Source organism: Pyricularia pennisetigena, assembly GCF_004337985.1.
Source record: "Pyricularia pennisetigena strain Br36 chromosome 4 map unlocalized Pyricularia_pennisetigena_Br36_Scf_11, whole genome shotgun sequence".
Classification (NCBI taxonomy): domain Eukaryota; kingdom Fungi; phylum Ascomycota; class Sordariomycetes; order Magnaporthales; family Pyriculariaceae; genus Pyricularia; species Pyricularia pennisetigena.
Window position 1 is genome coordinate 534581 of NW_021940923.1, and position 16625 is coordinate 551205.

The 16625-nt window shown below is 51.4% G+C and overlaps 6 protein-coding genes across 6 annotated transcripts in view; 2 read left to right on the forward strand and 4 right to left on the reverse strand.

Annotated features, from left to right (window-relative positions):
• PpBr36_10754 (uncharacterized protein) overlaps positions 1-522 on the reverse strand; it is a gene marked incomplete at both ends in the record, with an annotated part of 1792 nt that extends 1270 nt beyond the window's left edge. The window contains 2 exons of the mRNA XM_029897862.1: positions 20-278; positions 302-522. Of these exons, the coding sequence (XP_029743736.1) occupies positions 20-278; positions 302-522 (480 nt within the window). The remainder of the gene's footprint in view (positions 1-19; positions 279-301) is intronic.
• A 2821-nt stretch (positions 523-3343) lies between these two features.
• Positions 3344-5089, forward strand: PpBr36_10755 (uncharacterized protein; the record flags this gene model as incomplete). Its single annotated transcript, XM_029897863.1, has 7 exons — positions 3344-3368; positions 3423-3455; positions 3512-3742; positions 3831-4113; positions 4173-4443; positions 4530-4773; positions 4854-5089. The coding sequence occupies 7 exons, from the start codon at positions 3344-3346 to the stop codon at positions 5087-5089; spliced, it is 1323 nt and encodes a 440-aa protein (XP_029743735.1).
• Positions 5090-5579: 490 nt separating this feature from the next.
• PpBr36_10756 (uncharacterized protein) lies at positions 5580-7134 on the reverse strand (the record flags this gene model as incomplete). Its single annotated transcript, XM_029897864.1, has 2 exons — positions 5580-5951; positions 6061-7134. The coding sequence occupies 2 exons, from the start codon at positions 7132-7134 to the stop codon at positions 5580-5582; spliced, it is 1446 nt and encodes a 481-aa protein (XP_029743728.1).
• Positions 7135-7806: 672 nt separating this feature from the next.
• Positions 7807-9853, reverse strand: PpBr36_10757 (uncharacterized protein; the record flags this gene model as incomplete). Its single annotated transcript, XM_029897865.1, has 4 exons — positions 7807-8385; positions 8496-8621; positions 8718-9332; positions 9404-9853. 4 exons carry the CDS (start codon positions 9851-9853, stop codon positions 7807-7809), a joined length of 1770 nt encoding a protein of 589 aa, XP_029743734.1.
• Positions 9854-10595: 742 nt separating this feature from the next.
• Positions 10596-11729, reverse strand: PpBr36_10758 (uncharacterized protein; the record flags this gene model as incomplete). The annotated part of the gene is made up of 1 exon (XM_029897866.1): positions 10596-11729. One exon carries the CDS (start codon positions 11727-11729, stop codon positions 10596-10598), a length of 1134 nt encoding a protein of 377 aa, XP_029743741.1.
• Positions 11730-13350: 1621 nt separating this feature from the next.
• On the forward strand, positions 13351-15102 carry PpBr36_10759 (uncharacterized protein; the record flags this gene model as incomplete). The annotated part of the gene is made up of 1 exon (XM_029897867.1): positions 13351-15102. One exon carries the CDS (start codon positions 13351-13353, stop codon positions 15100-15102), a length of 1752 nt encoding a protein of 583 aa, XP_029743740.1.
• Positions 15103-16625: the final 1523 nt, after the last annotated feature.

Consider the following 16625-nt stretch of genomic DNA (forward strand, 5'->3'; position numbering starts at 1 on the left):
TTTTTTTTTTTTGTCTTACCCCTGAAGCCATCTGCTTGCGTCGTGCCTCGTGCTGCTTGTCATTGGTCATGGTGAAGACGTTGTCGACGCCAGTCTCAAGCCGACAGCCTTTGTAGAACCACTCTGAGCGTGTGTACGGCGAACGTACGGCGTTGAGGCGGGCCCACAGCTCTGGAGAGGAGGTGATGAGGGACTTGGGTCCGACTCGAGTGAGGCTCCCTGTCGGCACGAATGTCAGCTGATTGGTATTCTTCATTTGGTACATCGACACTCGAGTTCTGTTCAGAAAGGGGCAAAACACTTGCCATGCTTGTTGCTCGCTGCCTGGTACCACTTGTGGCATTCGCCGCTTGCATAGGCCAGGCTGTGAGGGATGTTGCTGATACCCGTCCATCGTGGACCGGGAATGTGCGACAATCGGCGGTAGCCGACAATCGTCCAGATCACGTAAGATGCTGCAATGGCAAGTCCCACGATGGTCTGGAGACCAAGGGACTTCAAGGCTTGATCCAATATATCCATTTTGCAAGGTGGCAGTATCAAATTGCACGTTGAATATTGATTCTTTGACGGCTCCAAAACTGCAAAATTTCACTCCTGAGAACAGTTGTGTGGGAGGGCTTACTCCAGAGAGCTTGGCTGCTCAACATGATTGTTGATACGGCCTTTATATAATGCCGACGACCGTGGTGGTGGACTGCTTGACTACGTACAGTATATCGTTGATATATACTGTGTCATCATCAAACCAGCAGCGTTGACGATCCTATCTCACGCTACCCCTCTTTTGCCGGTCCAGACTATCTCAAGTCACAGCGCCTGTCCGAAAATAACGCACGATCCCAAAACCACACCAAAAGTCGATATTTTCACAAAGCCATAACGTTTCCAATATACAAGACGCAAGTTCGTAATTGGAAATTCAAGTAGAGATTTAATGAAATAAATATACACTGAGATCTTGATCTAATTGCTTTCAAATCATATAGTCGGTGAGTTTTTAAAATAAAATGTCAAAATTTCAAAAAACTGCATCCACTATACATTCCCTGCAACCCACTGTAACGGTATTGTTTCATTTTTTGTTCGATTATATTTATATTTACAGTTTCATTTAAGAATAAAAATCTGCTAAAACTAATATTCAACAAAAAACGAGTTTTAAACTAGATATAAAACAGTTTTTCTGTTTGGAATATTTTGAATTGATCAAATTATTTGTTGCTGAAAACCGCCAGTTTTGGTGTGATTTTGGGGTCGCTGCGTAATTTTTGGACAAGTGCCGTAGCGATATCCCGACCCCTCGTAGAAGGACAGGGAATATCATCCTTTCAGGTTTGAAGAGGAAAAAATACAGTCTGTATATCCCTAGCGTCGGGCATATTTCTGTCTTGGTTTTATCCCCAAATGAGCTTTCAAACCTCTCTCAAAATACTTTACCTCACTTGGTTACCATTAGGAGTGACCCCATGGGCGGGACGTGCGACGTGTGTAAAGAGGATAAATGCCCACCGGCTTGGGACACAAATGGTAATTCGCAACCAGCTCCTCATGAATCTATTGGCAAATACTGCCAGGGTATCGCGACGGGCTACTTTGCAGACCGGGACGGTCATGAATCCATGATGTCATCCTCCACTCTCGTATCTCCTCAAGGGATTCAGCGCCGAGTTGACGCACTTGCTGCGGATGTCTGGTAAGAGCTCGGCTTTTCAACAACAACAACAAAAGCCCGAATAGTCCGATTCTCGAGTAGCAAAACCACAAAAGTTTTGAGTGTGGTTTTTACAGTGCGTTAGTGTTTGCAGTGCAAGAGACCTTACAACTGTGAAACCATATATGTAATCTGTAGGGGGTAAATCACGATTAATGGTGCACATGATCGAAACAAACCCAAACGCCTTTTGGAACATCTTGCAAAGCTTCGTACGTATGTGCACCAATTTAACCATGAAAAAAGGAGTTATTTAAAGTTTCGCAACCGCGTTTCCGCACCAAAGCCTTATTTTCTACTTTTTCTATTCGCTTTCAATAGCTTTTAACATTAAAGTTGGTCTTTATGCGTACAAAGCGTTGCAAAAAGCGGTTGAGTTTGTGTTGATCACGTGCACCCTTTATCGCTGCCCCTGTATAGCGATTTTGCAGCTTTTGGGCATTTTGTACTAAAAATCGAAACGCATTGTAAAGTGGATCCATCTTTGGTGATTTAGTCTACTGCTAGTGTTTTGTTGCGCTGACACAACCACGCCCAAAGTTTTATTTATCCACCGCTCCAACTTCACATTGTACTGCCTAGCAAGATCTCGGACACCGCCGACTCAGTTCAGTGCTGTATCGACTGGGAAATCGGGGCTTCGCAGCGCTTCTTCTCACTAGACCTTGCCTCGTAAGGGACGAGAGCCATTATGGTGGGTCTAGCTTGTCAAGAGTAAGCCACACCCATCCTCTTCATCAAAAGTCCTTTGCCGGTGCTGTGAATAGCCGCTGAAATCTTTTATTGGATGTCGTATGGCTGCCGCAGTGGAATGCACAAGAACCTCCCAAAAGATCAAAAGGTCTTCATCTTGTATGCTAAATGCTATTGCATCAGTCACACTGGAAAAGCCTATGGCACAGCTGAGGCTAATTTCAGAAGAAGGTACAAACAATCTCACAACATAGCAACGATCAAAGTTTCGGGCATGATCCGCCTCTGTACCGAGCCTTCACTCGACCCCTGGCAGGTATTCCTACAACTTTGCCAATAGGCCCAATACTAGACGATGATGCAGGCAAACATCGCTGAGCCTTTCTGGATGCTTTTCTTTCTTCACCAGGAGACGAGAGTTAGCAGATAGAAGAGATACGGGCCTCGGATATGGGTGCTAGTTCGAGCGGGCTTCGTTCTCTGCATTTTTGTTTTCCAACCCATGGCCTCGTCTCTGTCACAATTAATCTCCTTGATTGCCCGATCGGCAGTTTGTTGATAGCTTGTTTCTATTCCTTTGTTTTTGTTTCTGTGACCTATCAAGGAGAAGAAGCAAGCGTCTGCCTGACGCTATTCCCAAAGCTGCAGGGCCTGCAAGAGCGTGGTTGAACGAGAAGATTTTCACACGCCCAAGGTTGGTTGCACTGCATGTCACACGTGAAAATATAACACAAGCCACTATTGCAGATTTTATCACGCGCATTAGCGGATGAGTGACTGCCGTAATAAATAGACAGGCACAGAAACGACACCTTTCCTACACTTTCCCACCAAAAATGCCCCTTTCCACTTAATTTCCTTGGTCAAATTTCTCCCAAACCCCACTTTTGCCCTCTGTTTCAACACCAATTTCAAAGAGACAGCCTTGTCGCCACGATGAAATACGTTTTGGTGACTGGAGGTATGGATCATCGCTCTATGGGGTATCAAATCATTTTGTGACGCAGCAACATAGGGGTAATAAGCGGCGTGGGCAAGGGGATCATCGGTATGTATTTCAATCATATGGGATGAAACCCAAGTCACGTTTCTAATCCATCACAGCACCCAGTACTGGCCTGCTGCTCAAGGCGATGGGGTTGACGGTAGCCATGATCAAGATCGATCCATACATGAATGTCGACGCAGGCACCATGGCGCCCACGGAGCACGGCGAGGTCTTTGTGCTCAGCGACGGCGGCGAAGCCGATCTCGACCTAGGCAACTACGAACGATACCCCAACATCAACCTGTCCAGAGACCACAAACATCACCACCGGCAAGATCTACCAGCACGTCATCCGGAGGGAACGCACTGGCGACTATCTGGGCAAAACGGTCCAGATCATCCCACACGTGACGGATGGCATTGTGGATTGGATAGTCCGGGTTGCCAAGGTTCCCGTGGACGAGACAGGCTCTGAGCCCCAGGTGTGCGTGATTGAACTCGGCGGCACGGTGGGGGACATTGAGAACATGCCGTTCGTCAACGCTCTGGGACAGCTGCGGATGCAGGCGGGGGCCGGCAACTTCCTTCACACGCACGTGTCGTTTATCTCGCTGGCGGTCAACGACGAGCAAAAAGACGAAGCCTACTCAAACACACCATCCAGACGGTTCGGCGCGAGGGACTGCACCCCGACCTGGTATGTTTTGTTCTGGGGCCGGTAGATAGACAGCAATGTTATGTCAAGCAACGACAGTCCCGCTGACTTTGAGACCTTAGATTGCCCTCCGTTGCAAACACCAAGTTCGAAAAGTCCATCGTCGAAAAGGTGGCAAGGTCCTGCCAAGTGAGCCCTCTTCACGTCATCGCGGTGCACGACGTCAAGTCGAAACCTACATGGTTCCTGCATTGCTGGAGAGACAAGGTCTCGTGCGGGCCATGGCGGATGTACTTGGACTCGGAGCCGCCATCAACGGGGTCCAAGATGTGGGAGACGTGGAAGACCACCACGACCCCCGTTGATCACGAGCAGGTGGTGTCCATTGCTCTGGTCGGCAAATACACCAGCTTTTCCCGACTCGTACATATCTCTGCTGCGGTCACTGGAGCACGCCGCCCATGTTCTGCAAATGCAAGCTCAGGATCAAAATGGTCGACTCTTCGAATCTCGAGCCGTCCAACGCATCGTCAGCCGTTTACACGGGAGGCATGGCAAGATGTCAAGACCGCCGGGGGGTTATACTGGTGCCTGGTGGCTTCGGCCAACGGGGCACTGAGGGCATGATGCTCGCAATCAAGTGGGCTAGGGAGAATCAAGGTTCCCTTCCTGGGCATCTGCCCTGGGCATGCAACTCGCCGCCCATCGAAATTTGCCCGGCACGTGTGCAACATCCCAGGCGCAACCTCGTCCGAGTTGGACAGCAACACTACGGACGCAGTGGTGATTGATCTACATGCCAGAGATCGACCACACCAAGATGGGCGGCACGATGCGGCTGAGTCTGCGCGCTACTCACTTCCGTCCCGAGAGCGGCGAGCGTATGGGGATCTTGGAGCTAAAGGACCACCCGTGGTTTGTGGCCGTGCAGTTTCATCCCGAGTATGTAAGCAAGGTCTTGCATCCCAGTCGCCCGATTCTCGGCTTCTTCGCTGCGAGCGGTGGATTTCTGGGTCGCATTGCAGGACGGGATAGTTGAAGATTATAAACAAAAGACCAAGATTATGAGGGGGCAATCTTTTTGTATCCCTCGTCCAGGTTGCATATCAGCGGCTAGACACATGTGGGATTGTCGTGCATGCATGCATTGGTCGGTTTCCCAAAACGCTTACGCCTAATTGGACCTCGCATTCGCTTGATTTCTCGGCGGTTGCCTATCTCATCCTGTCACGTCTTTCCGCCGGCCTGACAGCTGATCCTATTGGAAGACAAACACCTATCAAGGCATACAGATTGATCTGCCATTGCGGGGTTTGATGCATGGCAGTGATATGCGTTTTTCCTTTTTGTTTTTGTCAGGATTCAATGTCAAGAAAGAGTGCAATCGGCTATTTGTTTTAAGCTCTGTGGCCGGTCCATGACGCCGCTTCAGGGTCAATGCGGCTGCCGAACTCTCGATCCGCTCAAGGGGTGGCGTCGGTCAAATTTAAATCTGTCGCTCTTTTATTCATCGGTCTGTGATGTCATGATCATGTACAGGTCCACGCGCTGATCCTATCAGGCAGCCAGCCGCTAATCGACTCCAGCTTCTCCTTGCGATACCTCGAGGTCTCGGGGTACCCAAAACCCAGCCAGAACCTGTCGTCCAGCTTGCATTCGTACTGATAATAGTACCACTGCACGCACGACTTCCATTCCGTGCAGGCCGCCTCGCACAGCTTGTCCGACTTCCACGACTGCATCCAGGAGGAGCTGTCACGCACGTCCTTGGGTATCTCTGCCGTGGCGACCGACTGCGGAGTGAGATGGTGGCGCCTCGACATGTTGTCCCACCACGACTTGCGCTTGGTGAGCGTGGGCGCGATGGCGAGTTTGTAGAAGTCGCCGTACGTGAGTGTTTTCTGTCTTGGTGTCAGCAAACTGTGTCTCGTCTGCACTCCTCCAGAGAGAGAGAGGGAAAAAAAAAAAAAAGAAAAAAAGAAAAAGCAACCATCGCATCAGCACACATACCTCAAAATCCCACGACTTCTCCAGCTCGTAATACATGGCAATATCACGGCTGTGGACGTGGTGCCAGGAAAGCACGGGCTTGCACCAGTTTTCAGCCGAGAACTCATTCTTCCAGTGCGGCAGGCCGTTGAATCCCCAAGCACCCCCTTCCTTCCTGTCGTTGGTCACCTCGTCGCCCAGGTACACGCCGTAGTCGTTGAGGACCTTGCCGAGCGCATAGTCACCAAAGGACGACTCGTCGACAAACGACGCGTACTTGGCGACCAGGTCCCCGCCCTTGCCGAACGACTGGTCCCAGGCGCCGCGGGAGAGCGCAAAGCCGGAGCCGCCGTGGGCAAACGTCACGCCCAGCATCTCGCCCAGGCCGCCGAGGTAGTGCGGGCGCGTGTGGTCGTAGCGGGACAGGTAGCGCAGCACGTTGGGCAGGAAGAGGTACGTGTCGTCCTCGGTGTAGACGTACCACTTGACGTGCGGCGCGTCCCGGCCCGCGCGCTGCATCAGCGGCAGGAACTTGTACTTGTCGAGCCGCCAGCCGCCCGACGGGCCCTCGGTCGTGCCCACGTCGCCCGGCAGCCCGGTCTGCTCCAGGTAGTGGTTCGTGGCGTGCCAGTCGCGGATTTCGCGGTACGTCTCGAACGACGGCGAGTCGCGCAGCGTCTGCGGCAGAGACGCCAGCACGTCGACCACCTGGTGGTGGCCGAGCCTGGCGTCCACGTCGGCGTAGATGGCCGAGTTGTTTGCCCCGATGCGCTCCGGCGCAAACGTCGTCGACAGGTGGATTGGCAGCCGCCTCCACAGCACGGTCCCGCCCGTCTTTAGGATGAGCAGCACATCGTCGCTGGTCAGATTAGATGTCGTTCCCGAGTCGGACCCGGGCGTTTGGGCTTGTTGCCGCGTCCCATCTGTCGGATTCTGCTTCAAAGGCGCCGGCTTGCCCGCTGCCTGGATCTGAATCTGACTAGATTTTAATAGCGTCGCACCATTAAAATCTAAAAGCTGCCACAAGAGGCATAGTGTGAGGAAACAGAATATAGGCGGCACTATTCGGTTGTTTCGGCGGATGTTTATCGCCATGGTGGAGAGAGAGAGAGAAAGAGTAAGTATTTTCCAGTAACCAACAGTCAATCCCACTCCCGTGACTATTCCAGGTCCCCTAAAAGAGTTTCAAGCTGGACAGGAATTGGAATGTGTGTACCCGCCAAGTTTGTTCCAATTTTTTTTTTTCCCCTCCTTTTTTTCTTTCCTCGTCCAAGTCGTACACTGCCTCCTAGTCTTGTTGCGGAAATTCCGTCGCCAATAAAAGGCTCCATCCGGCTTCTGTTGCCACTACTAGTTTACGCGACGTCAGGTGCCGAGGATCCCCATCGCCCAAACCAACATACGGCTAGCCTACTTTGACTTTTTTTTTTCCCCCCTTTGACAAGGGTCCCCTAATCTCTTGTGACATGGCTGTGTCAATCTGCCGATAGTGGGATCGGAGCCAATTCGCTTACCGGGTGGATGGTGGCAGCCAAATCGGGGGTATTCGATTCATCCATTTGGACGCATGAGCTCAGCGGTCGATTTATGAGGACCCGGCTGTTCCGGATACTGTGTTCATGCACAGGATAACAGTACAACATGTCGAATGAGGACCAGGGACGGTCATTAGTCATGGCAAATAATAGAAGTGTGAAATAGTGCTGCAACCAAGGAAAGCAGGAGGACAAAGTTTGTGGCGGCCAAGTTCCTCTGGTGCGCCAAGCACTATCGATAATTAATCACGGCTCTCCACATCAAAAACGAACACAGCAACCCCGTCACGGCCATGCCCAACACCCTCTGCTCGGGCAGCAACTCCAGACGGGTCAGGGTCCATTTCGCCAGCAGGGCGCCCACAGTGCCTATCCACACCACCAAAAACCCAGACTTGTACCAGCGCTCGCCCAGCCCGTCCCTCTTGGCCAGCTCGCCGCTCGACCGCATCGACGTGCCCCAGGTGTCGGCGGTCAGCGTCGCCAGGCCCCAGGCGTGCACGGCCGGCTGCGGCACGTTGTAGAAAATCATGCCTGGGATGATCCACAGCACCGCCGACAGCAGGGACTGCGAGTCGTCTGGGCTGCGGAGCACGCCGTACAGCGCCTTGCCGCTGATGTGCAGGCAAAAGTCGGTCATGTTGAACGCGAGCAGCTGTCGGTCCAGGAAGAGGTAGGCAAACGTCTGCGTGAAGATGGTCAGGAGGTTCAGCTCCCTTCGTAGCGCCGACAGGAAGAGGAACGGGTGGGACATGGCGTAGACTTTGATGGGTAGCAGGGTCTCGATGTGTTGGGCTCTCGCCCATCGAACCTATGGCAAGTAAACTCGGGCATGTCAGATTACCCAAGTTGAAAGTTTTTTCTTTGCATGTTTGGTGAGACAAAGAAAACAAAAGAAAAAAAGAAGAAAAAAAATCGCACCTGTTGCTGTATCCAACGTTGTAGTGTCGTTGGATTCTCGGTCTCAGTCATGATATCTCCAGCGTAAATCACACGCCAGCCTTGACTCAGCAACAATGTAGTCAAATGTCTATCCTCATTAACAATCTACTGTCGCCCCAGTTCCTGTCAGTATATTCGCCGGCAAACACTAGACAAAACAAAACAAACCAAAAAAAAAGACCGCATGTTAGAAAGACTCACCATTCGCTTGCCAAACACCTTTTGGTTGTACCACGACACCAGAATTGGTCGAATGGCAGATATCCGAAACGCAGAACTGGGCCCGCTCTGGCAGTCGTTGACTCCCACCGAGGCCGGCAACGCGTGCGTCAGGTACTGGTCGCACCAGTAGACCGACGACGACAGCTTCGTCACCAGCGTCTCGTCGGCGTTGTGGATGGCCATCCCGGAGCTGGCGCCGCCGGCTCCTGGGTCGCTGGCCATGGTGCAGATGGTCCCCTGGACAGAGTCCGGCTTCACAAACGAGTCCGAGTCCGACGTCCACAGGAACCGGAGGTTGTGAAGCTCGGCAATCACCATGGAGAAGACCAGGCTCGTAAACATGATTCCCTTCTTGTGCAGGTGGCGCTGGTGAATCAGCAGGTGCTTGACGTCGCCGTCCTTTTGCATGAGCTTCTGCACGTGCTGTCGCGCAATGTCCATGCACCTGCTCATGGCCACGTCGTTGATCTCCTCCTCGTCGACCTTGACCTGTCCCCATTTTTGGAGCTCGGCATACTTTTCCTCCAGAACCTTGATGCTAACCTCTCCCAAAGGCTCGTCTATGTGCAGGACGTGGGAGTGGGTAGGATACATCTAAAAGGAGTTGTCAGCATCGAAGCTTTCCAACGACATGGGGTGTGCCGGGCTCCAGTTTCTATCCGTACCTTGCGAAAAACATCAATCATCTCGTCATCTTCGGCATCGTCGCCGTCGATTCCGACAACCATGAACCTCCAGCCGCTGGCGTGGTTGTAGCTCTCCAAGCACCTCCGCCACAGGGTTGGATCTTCACGCCATCCCACAATCATGGCAACGGCGTCGCAGCTGAGCTGGGCGGTCGGGGCCGGGCCTAGCCCCATCTTTGACTCCTGCTGTGCCGCATCGAGGTACCTCTCCCTGGCGACATCTTCGGCCCTGGCGAGCGCTATCCTGCGGCCCTCGTTGGTGAAGCGGCAGTACTCGGCGAAAAACACGCTGACCAGCAGGTCAACCAGGGCCGGATACTGCGTGTATACCCCGGCGGCGCGGTGCAGTAGGAACACGCAGACGCAGCCGATGATGTTCAATGTTTGCCTTGCTCTGGTCACCCGTGGGGGGTCCGTCCATACATCCATCTGGGGTCTTGTCGCGCGGATATGCAAGTCACGACGGAAGAACGGGTGAACCAAGCGCGAACAAGCTGGTGGTTGCAGCGAAGTGATTAGTATAGATCGAAAGATAGTGTTTCAAAAGAGTGCAATCCACGGAAAGCAAGGAAGGTTTTTGGTCGGAGGGAGATGTGTAACCCCCTCCATCCATGTTGACGAAGAGAAAAAAAAAAAAATATATATACGGCAGTCGTAGTACTAGTGGAAAGTGGGCGGCAAACTGGGGATGACGATCGAATCCACCTCTTTCTTACAAGGGTTTGGATTGGATAGTCTATATCCATCATCAGCCCACAGTCACACGAAACACAATAATTGGGTACTACCCGTCAACCAGTAGGACCCCCTTTTCTCTCTTTATTATTTATTTATTTATTTGTCTTTTTTTTTTTTTTTTTTTTTTGTTCATCTATAAACTTCCCCAAAATTTCCCAACCCGACATTGAGTTAATTTCCCCATGACAAGATGACAGGTACAGAAACCCTGCCACGTAAAAAGTCTTGCCGTGGATCCCCTGACAGTCTCTTACATGGTATGCATGGAGCCCCTGGATCGATGGAATAACCCGATCCGAAGAAGTGAGAAACCAGCAGGTTTTGCATCGCAAGTCATGTTTTTTTTTTTTTTTTCCCCCTTCTATGCATGGTTGTTACAGCATTGTACTACTCAGTACAGTATACAACCGACGGCATTCGACCCAACTATATTTCAATAAGTCTCATCATGAGCGTCGATCAGCCCCTGTTTGATGCCTTCCATCACAATCGGCCATGTTGCAACCGCGTAGTTGCTATCTCGAGCCAGGATGTAGGGCACGTTTACCCCACTGTAGCCGGTCGGCGCTTTAACCCATTTGTAGAACTTGTGCAGGAATACCACGTCGCTGAAATCATACAACCAGCCGCGGCTTGGTGCTATCATTTTCGCCTCCCACAGCGCGTCCGCCGTGACGTTGACCGACTCTTGAAGACTCCGCGTCTCGGGCGGGGGTACAGCGTCTCCTTCGTGGCGGCGCAGGAGGTCATCCACGCTGGGCTGCTCCCACGAGAAGGGCGAGAAGGCCTTGAAGTCCATGATCAGCACCTCGCCCGGCACCGCGGCCAGCGTGTTGGCGACGCGGGTCAGCAGCGCGACGCTGTGCGTGATCCAGCCGTTGTCAAAGACGCGGCGGCTCTCGCGGTCGAGGATGCGCATGACGGCCGAGTTCGGCATGGCGAGGAGGATGCCGTTGTTGATAAAGGCGTCGAACTGCCGACCCACGACGGCGCGGTACCCCGCCCGCCGCAGGTTCGCCAGCGGCTGCAGCGTCACGACGTCCCAATCCAGGTAGATGCCGCCGAACCGCTCCACCTGCTCCACCCGCACAAAGTCGGACTTGTGCTCGATCGCGTTGATCTCGACCCCGTTGGCGTGCGTGGGCGCCGTCACGCGGTTCAGCTTGACGACGGTGGGGAACGAGGTCAGCACCTTTTTGGTCCATGACGAGCCGTGCGTCAAGGCGTCTGCAACCTCCTTTTCTGAAAAGTCGTGGTGGATGTAGATGGTGGTGGGGGCGACGTGGAGATAGGCCGCGTAGAGCGTCAGGAAGGCCTCGAATTTGAAGTGGAGTGTGGATTCCTTGTCCTTTTTGAGCTGCACAAAATGCACGATCGGGGGTATGGCTGCCTCGACTTGTTGGCTGCCGTCCGCAGAAGGGGAGGTAATCTGTGGCTGGAACCTAAATGAAGACGCTTTCGGGATGCTCGGGTGGAAATAAACCAGACTCGAGCCGATGATGATGACACTAAAAACAAACAGGTAGACGAGACGGCCGAAACTGGGACGGCTATTGGTGTAAGTCATGTTGAGTTGCATTTGTGCTCCTGGCTTGGGGGTTTATGGTATCCAGGACAAAAGACCTCGCCGGTTAGAGGACAGGCCAGGCAAAGGAAAAGGAAAAGAAAAAGGAAAAGAAAGAAAAGAAAAAAAAAAAAAATCAATCAAAAGTTTTAAGTTGATACTGTGGGTAACCATCACAGTCCTTCAGTCTTTATATTTCCACACGCCAGACAGCCGTCAGGTCGTGTTCGCAGATTTTGATTTGACCCAAATAATCAGTCCACCGTGTCAACATGGAGCATATCAGACGAGTCCCAGGGCTCATCCCTGAAGCGCAAAGTTAAATAATAGAACGTAGCTCAATTGCGGCTTTGCAATGTACCTGTGGGTCCATCCAAAGAACGCTCTGGTTCAGGTCTGAGGACAATTTGTCTATTTTCGCCGTTTATGTTTATAGCGATATTGTTTTTTTTTTTTCGATTTTCGATTTTCGATTTCCGATTTCCGATTTTCTTTTATTTATTTCTTATTTCTTAATGAAATTTTAAAAGCTTCGCGCACGGGTGGTGGTTAACGTATATATTATGATATTGCAAGTTCTGGTGTTGATATCGTATTATATAAGCCGCTAAATAATCGAATAGGTGAGATGTATATATTCTTATGTTGAACTAACAATCGAAACACCTTTATATCTTTACCAGTTTTGACGATAGTAAAACCAAAGGCTTACGGATTGGGGCTTAAATATAAGGAAACGTCCATATTCAATCCGATTCTCGATAGGTGGTCTAGTCATTATTTTATATAGACGAATAGTAAATTTGTATTGTTCTTTTATTTGTACTTTTATATAATTAAATATTAATAAAGTTAGAGCAGGAAGTTGGACCGTCCCTCCGTCAGAGAGATAACAGAGCTCGAAATAATATACCGCAGGTGACTCTGTATTTTTACGATTTTATTTACTTTTTTATTTAAATATTTGATTCTGTACAATATCTATACTGGTATTTTTGCGTATGCGATACATGCACAGTGCGAATATGATGCAAATACCCGCCATAAACGGCCAAATGCGACAAGATGTCCTCAGACTAGAACGAGCGTGATCTTTTCGGCCAATTCGATTGGCCGAACATTTTGGACCAATTTGATTGGCCGGAAAGCCCTGTGGCTGAAAGGTACATTGAGCGCTCGGCCCCCCTGCTACAGCAAGGTTCTAGTCGGAGCCCTGAGACTATGTCAAACCCGTTGTTGCTTTCAATTTAGCGATCAACCCATCAACTGTGACTCGTGCATTGTGGCTCTGGCCAGCGGGTCGTATTTTTAACTTCCAGAAACCAGGTTGACCTGGACATTCGAGACCTTCACCTGCCTTGACGTTTCGAGCCGTTTCCTACACTGCCACCGCTGTCTTGGATTTGCTACCAACACACTATACCATTAAACCGACGGTTTGCGCTAGCATTAGTAATTGTGCGCATAAGCTACCGCTACGAGTTTCAGGTACTAAAATAAAAGCAAACAGCTGACTACCCAACTTTCTCCTCGGTGAGTCTGGCAATTCCCAGTAGAATTTGGGCCAAACGCTGATTCCTGGATTTTGTGCAACAGTGAAAAGATTGGGTGGACCCTTGTTTTCATGTCCAAAAAACGCCAGCTACTCGGTCTCGGTGTCGTCTCGCTCCTGTTCCTGTTCACTCTCAAGACTCTAAATACCAGAGCGATCCCATCGAAACAATCATGGCTTTCCGAACTGGCCACGTCCAAGAAGCATGATCCATCGGCCGGGGATGGCCGGCACGGTCTTGCGCCGCCGTCCTCCATTCCAATCCCGGCCGAGTACCGCGCGGCCAGCTTATTGAATCTCTCGGAGCCCCTGTCGGATTTTTGCAGAGACAGGTTCGGCCTGTATTTCTTGGAGAATTTCAGTCGCTGCAGAGCCGATTACTGCTCGAAAGACTCGGTTTCAGACCTCAGGTGCTTTCACACCCCGAACCCGGGCGTCCCGGGAGCCAAAGACTCGTTTTGCATAGCGCGCCATGGACTGTCGTTCGACGTCAAGCGGCGCAAGTTTTCAATCAAGTGCCAGCCCCGAGACCCTGAGCCGCGCGACGCAGGGACATGCGCAGTTCCTTTTCGGAACATCGCCTCGTATGGTTATCTCACCGGGCCCAAGTACATCCTCAACGAGTGGGTCGACCTGGATGCGACGGCAGCTCCGGCCGTGACTGGAACCGGACGGCCGAATGGCGACAGTTACGTGGTTTTACTCAAGCGGGAGGTAGAGGGCAACATCTGGCACGCCATCAACGAGATCATGGCCATGATGACGACATTTGACGTGCTGAAGATTGCCCCAGAGTCAACGGGTGGCACCACAGGCCTTTTCAGTCCCGAAGCGGTGCTCCGGACAGAGATCGTCGTTCTCGACGACCTCCCAGACGGGGGCTTCTTTGAGCTCTTCCAGATGTTTACAGGGTCCAAACCCAAACGCGTCGATGAGTGGATCGCCAGTAAACAGAAAGACAAGACGAGCGGCTCGATTCACTCCCTGGGCAACGTCATCATACCCTTCGCGGGCTCGGCCAACCCGCTCTGGAGCGACTGGAACCCGATCGACTGCAGCGACAACACCATGCTGCGCGTGTTTGTGCAGCGAGTCTTTGACTTTTACAAAATCCCGCGGCGGCGAGAGCGCGCTGCCGGCTCGCGCCCGCTCGTCAGCTTCATCATCCGCAAGGGCTCGCGGCACCTCTTGGGCCTCGACACGCACCTCTTCGCCGCGGTCAAGGCCAGGTTCGGCGACGTGGCCGACCTCCGCATGGTGGACTTTGAGGGCATGCCGTTCAGGGAGCAGGTCAGAGCGGCGCGCGACAGCGACGTGCTGGTGGGCATGCACGGCGCCGGCCTGACGCACGCCATGTTCATGGAGGAGGGCCGCGGCGCGCTGGTCGAGATCCAGCCCGACCGGCTTTGCCACTGGGGGTTCCGGAACCTGGCCAAGATGACGGGGCACGAATACTTTGTCGCCGGCGCGAGCCGGGTCGTCGGCAACTGCTACGCTGTGCCCGAGGGCCTGAGCGGCGCGGGTGAGGTGCAGATCGTCCCCAACGACGGCACGGGCCTGCCCTACGACACCTCGCGCTGCTACACCTCCACCACGGACGCTTCGGCTTGGTCGTTTGAGTGCTCGGACCCAAACGTCACGGGCGGCGATCGGTCTTTCTGGACCTGCAAGCACCGCGATACGAACGATGATTGGTACAGGACCTGCAAGAAGAAGGAGGCTGCGGATATTTGGTGGATGACCAGATACATTATGGAGCAGGACCGCTTTGTGAAGCTGGTAGGGGATGCTATAGACGCTGTTCGTGGGTCCCGTCCATCATGATAGAAATACCACTGTTCAATTCTGTTCTACTAGACTAGTTCGCAATCTCATCCAAACTGTTTTTGGTTGGCCTCAATGGTAGCCCCAAGTTCGACTTCTCACAAGCGATTTTTCATAAAGCGATCTAGCAGCAGATTTCTCAGGCTCAAGTCCCTTTCAACCGCCTTTTGGTTGTTGGTTGGTGATTTCATCGCCAGCCTTTGGCCGAAAACCTATCCCCAAACTCTCTAAAAGGAGAGCTTGCCCCGGTCGCCCGGTAATTAGTCGGCGAGCTCATGAAATGCTCTTGTGGGGTGGACGACCAGCATCTTTTTCTATTTTGGCCGTACTCTGTGTTAAAATTGCATGTGGCTGTCCAAGCTTGGCCCCTGCCGTATACCCAGTGCGGCGCGAAGCCGGACCGAACCAGGGGTACGTATTCCTCCTGCACAGGGCTTGGCCAGTGGCGGCAGTTGATCCGGAGAATTTAACGGTGGATCGACCCCGGGGCCGGTGATTTCTGCCAAGGTGATGTGTTGCAATTACATCATCAGTTATACTTCCTAAAAACAAACCGTTTGGGGAAACAGAAATAAACTTTCGTGGCGAAAAAAGTATCCACACAGCCTGCATGCAAACTAAAGGGGTTCGAACTACTATGGGAACTACTATGGGAGCAGGGGAAACCCCCCCATTACAGCGCATATGTAAATACAGGTTCCACAACACAACCTAAGTTTTGGTGCAAATATTTTAACTACTGTAATTGATATATATTAGTCAATTTAATCACTCTAAAACTCCGAATAACAATTATATGTATGCTTTTACCATCATTTTATATCATAATTCATGCCAATAACAATACTGTTTACAGGTCAATTCAAAAAAAAAAAAAAAAAAAAAAAAAAAAAAAAAAAAAACTGTTGTATCAAATATATTACTAAAATGCAACAAGAACGTGTACGTCCTTCGCTTTATAATATAGTAGAAATCGGTACCAACAACGGGAAAAAAACCAAAGTCCCACACGGTTGCAGATTTGCCGCCACTGTTCAGGGATTGGAATTTTTACCCCTACCACCATAGTAATATCTGTTCCTTGGTTCTCGCCGCATCACGTCACCCGACCAGGGACTCGTATGGTCTGTCAGCGACGCGTCAGTGTCAATTTTTTTTTTCGTTTCATCTTGACATTAGGGATAAATAAATACTGTACGGTGCATTACCAGGGTAGAAATGCGGCTTTCACCAAGTTGCATAAAACGCTTAAATGCGACCAACCCATAGTCTGGCCGCTTCTGCTGTGCAGATGAAGCATTTGGTACGTAGCCTTTGCTTTGCTGCTCTCTGGGAATAAAATATGACTTGGGGTTAGTGCTGGTTCCTGCTCGATACTACCATCACAGCGATGGTCCTTTGGCCAGTCCAGAATCTCTATTCTGACTGTAGCGAAGGTATTCTCAAGGGAGTCAAGGTCTATGCACTTCTCAAGTCCGTTTGCCACCGCCTCTGGTTGAATAGGACAGCTCTCTCCTGGGACA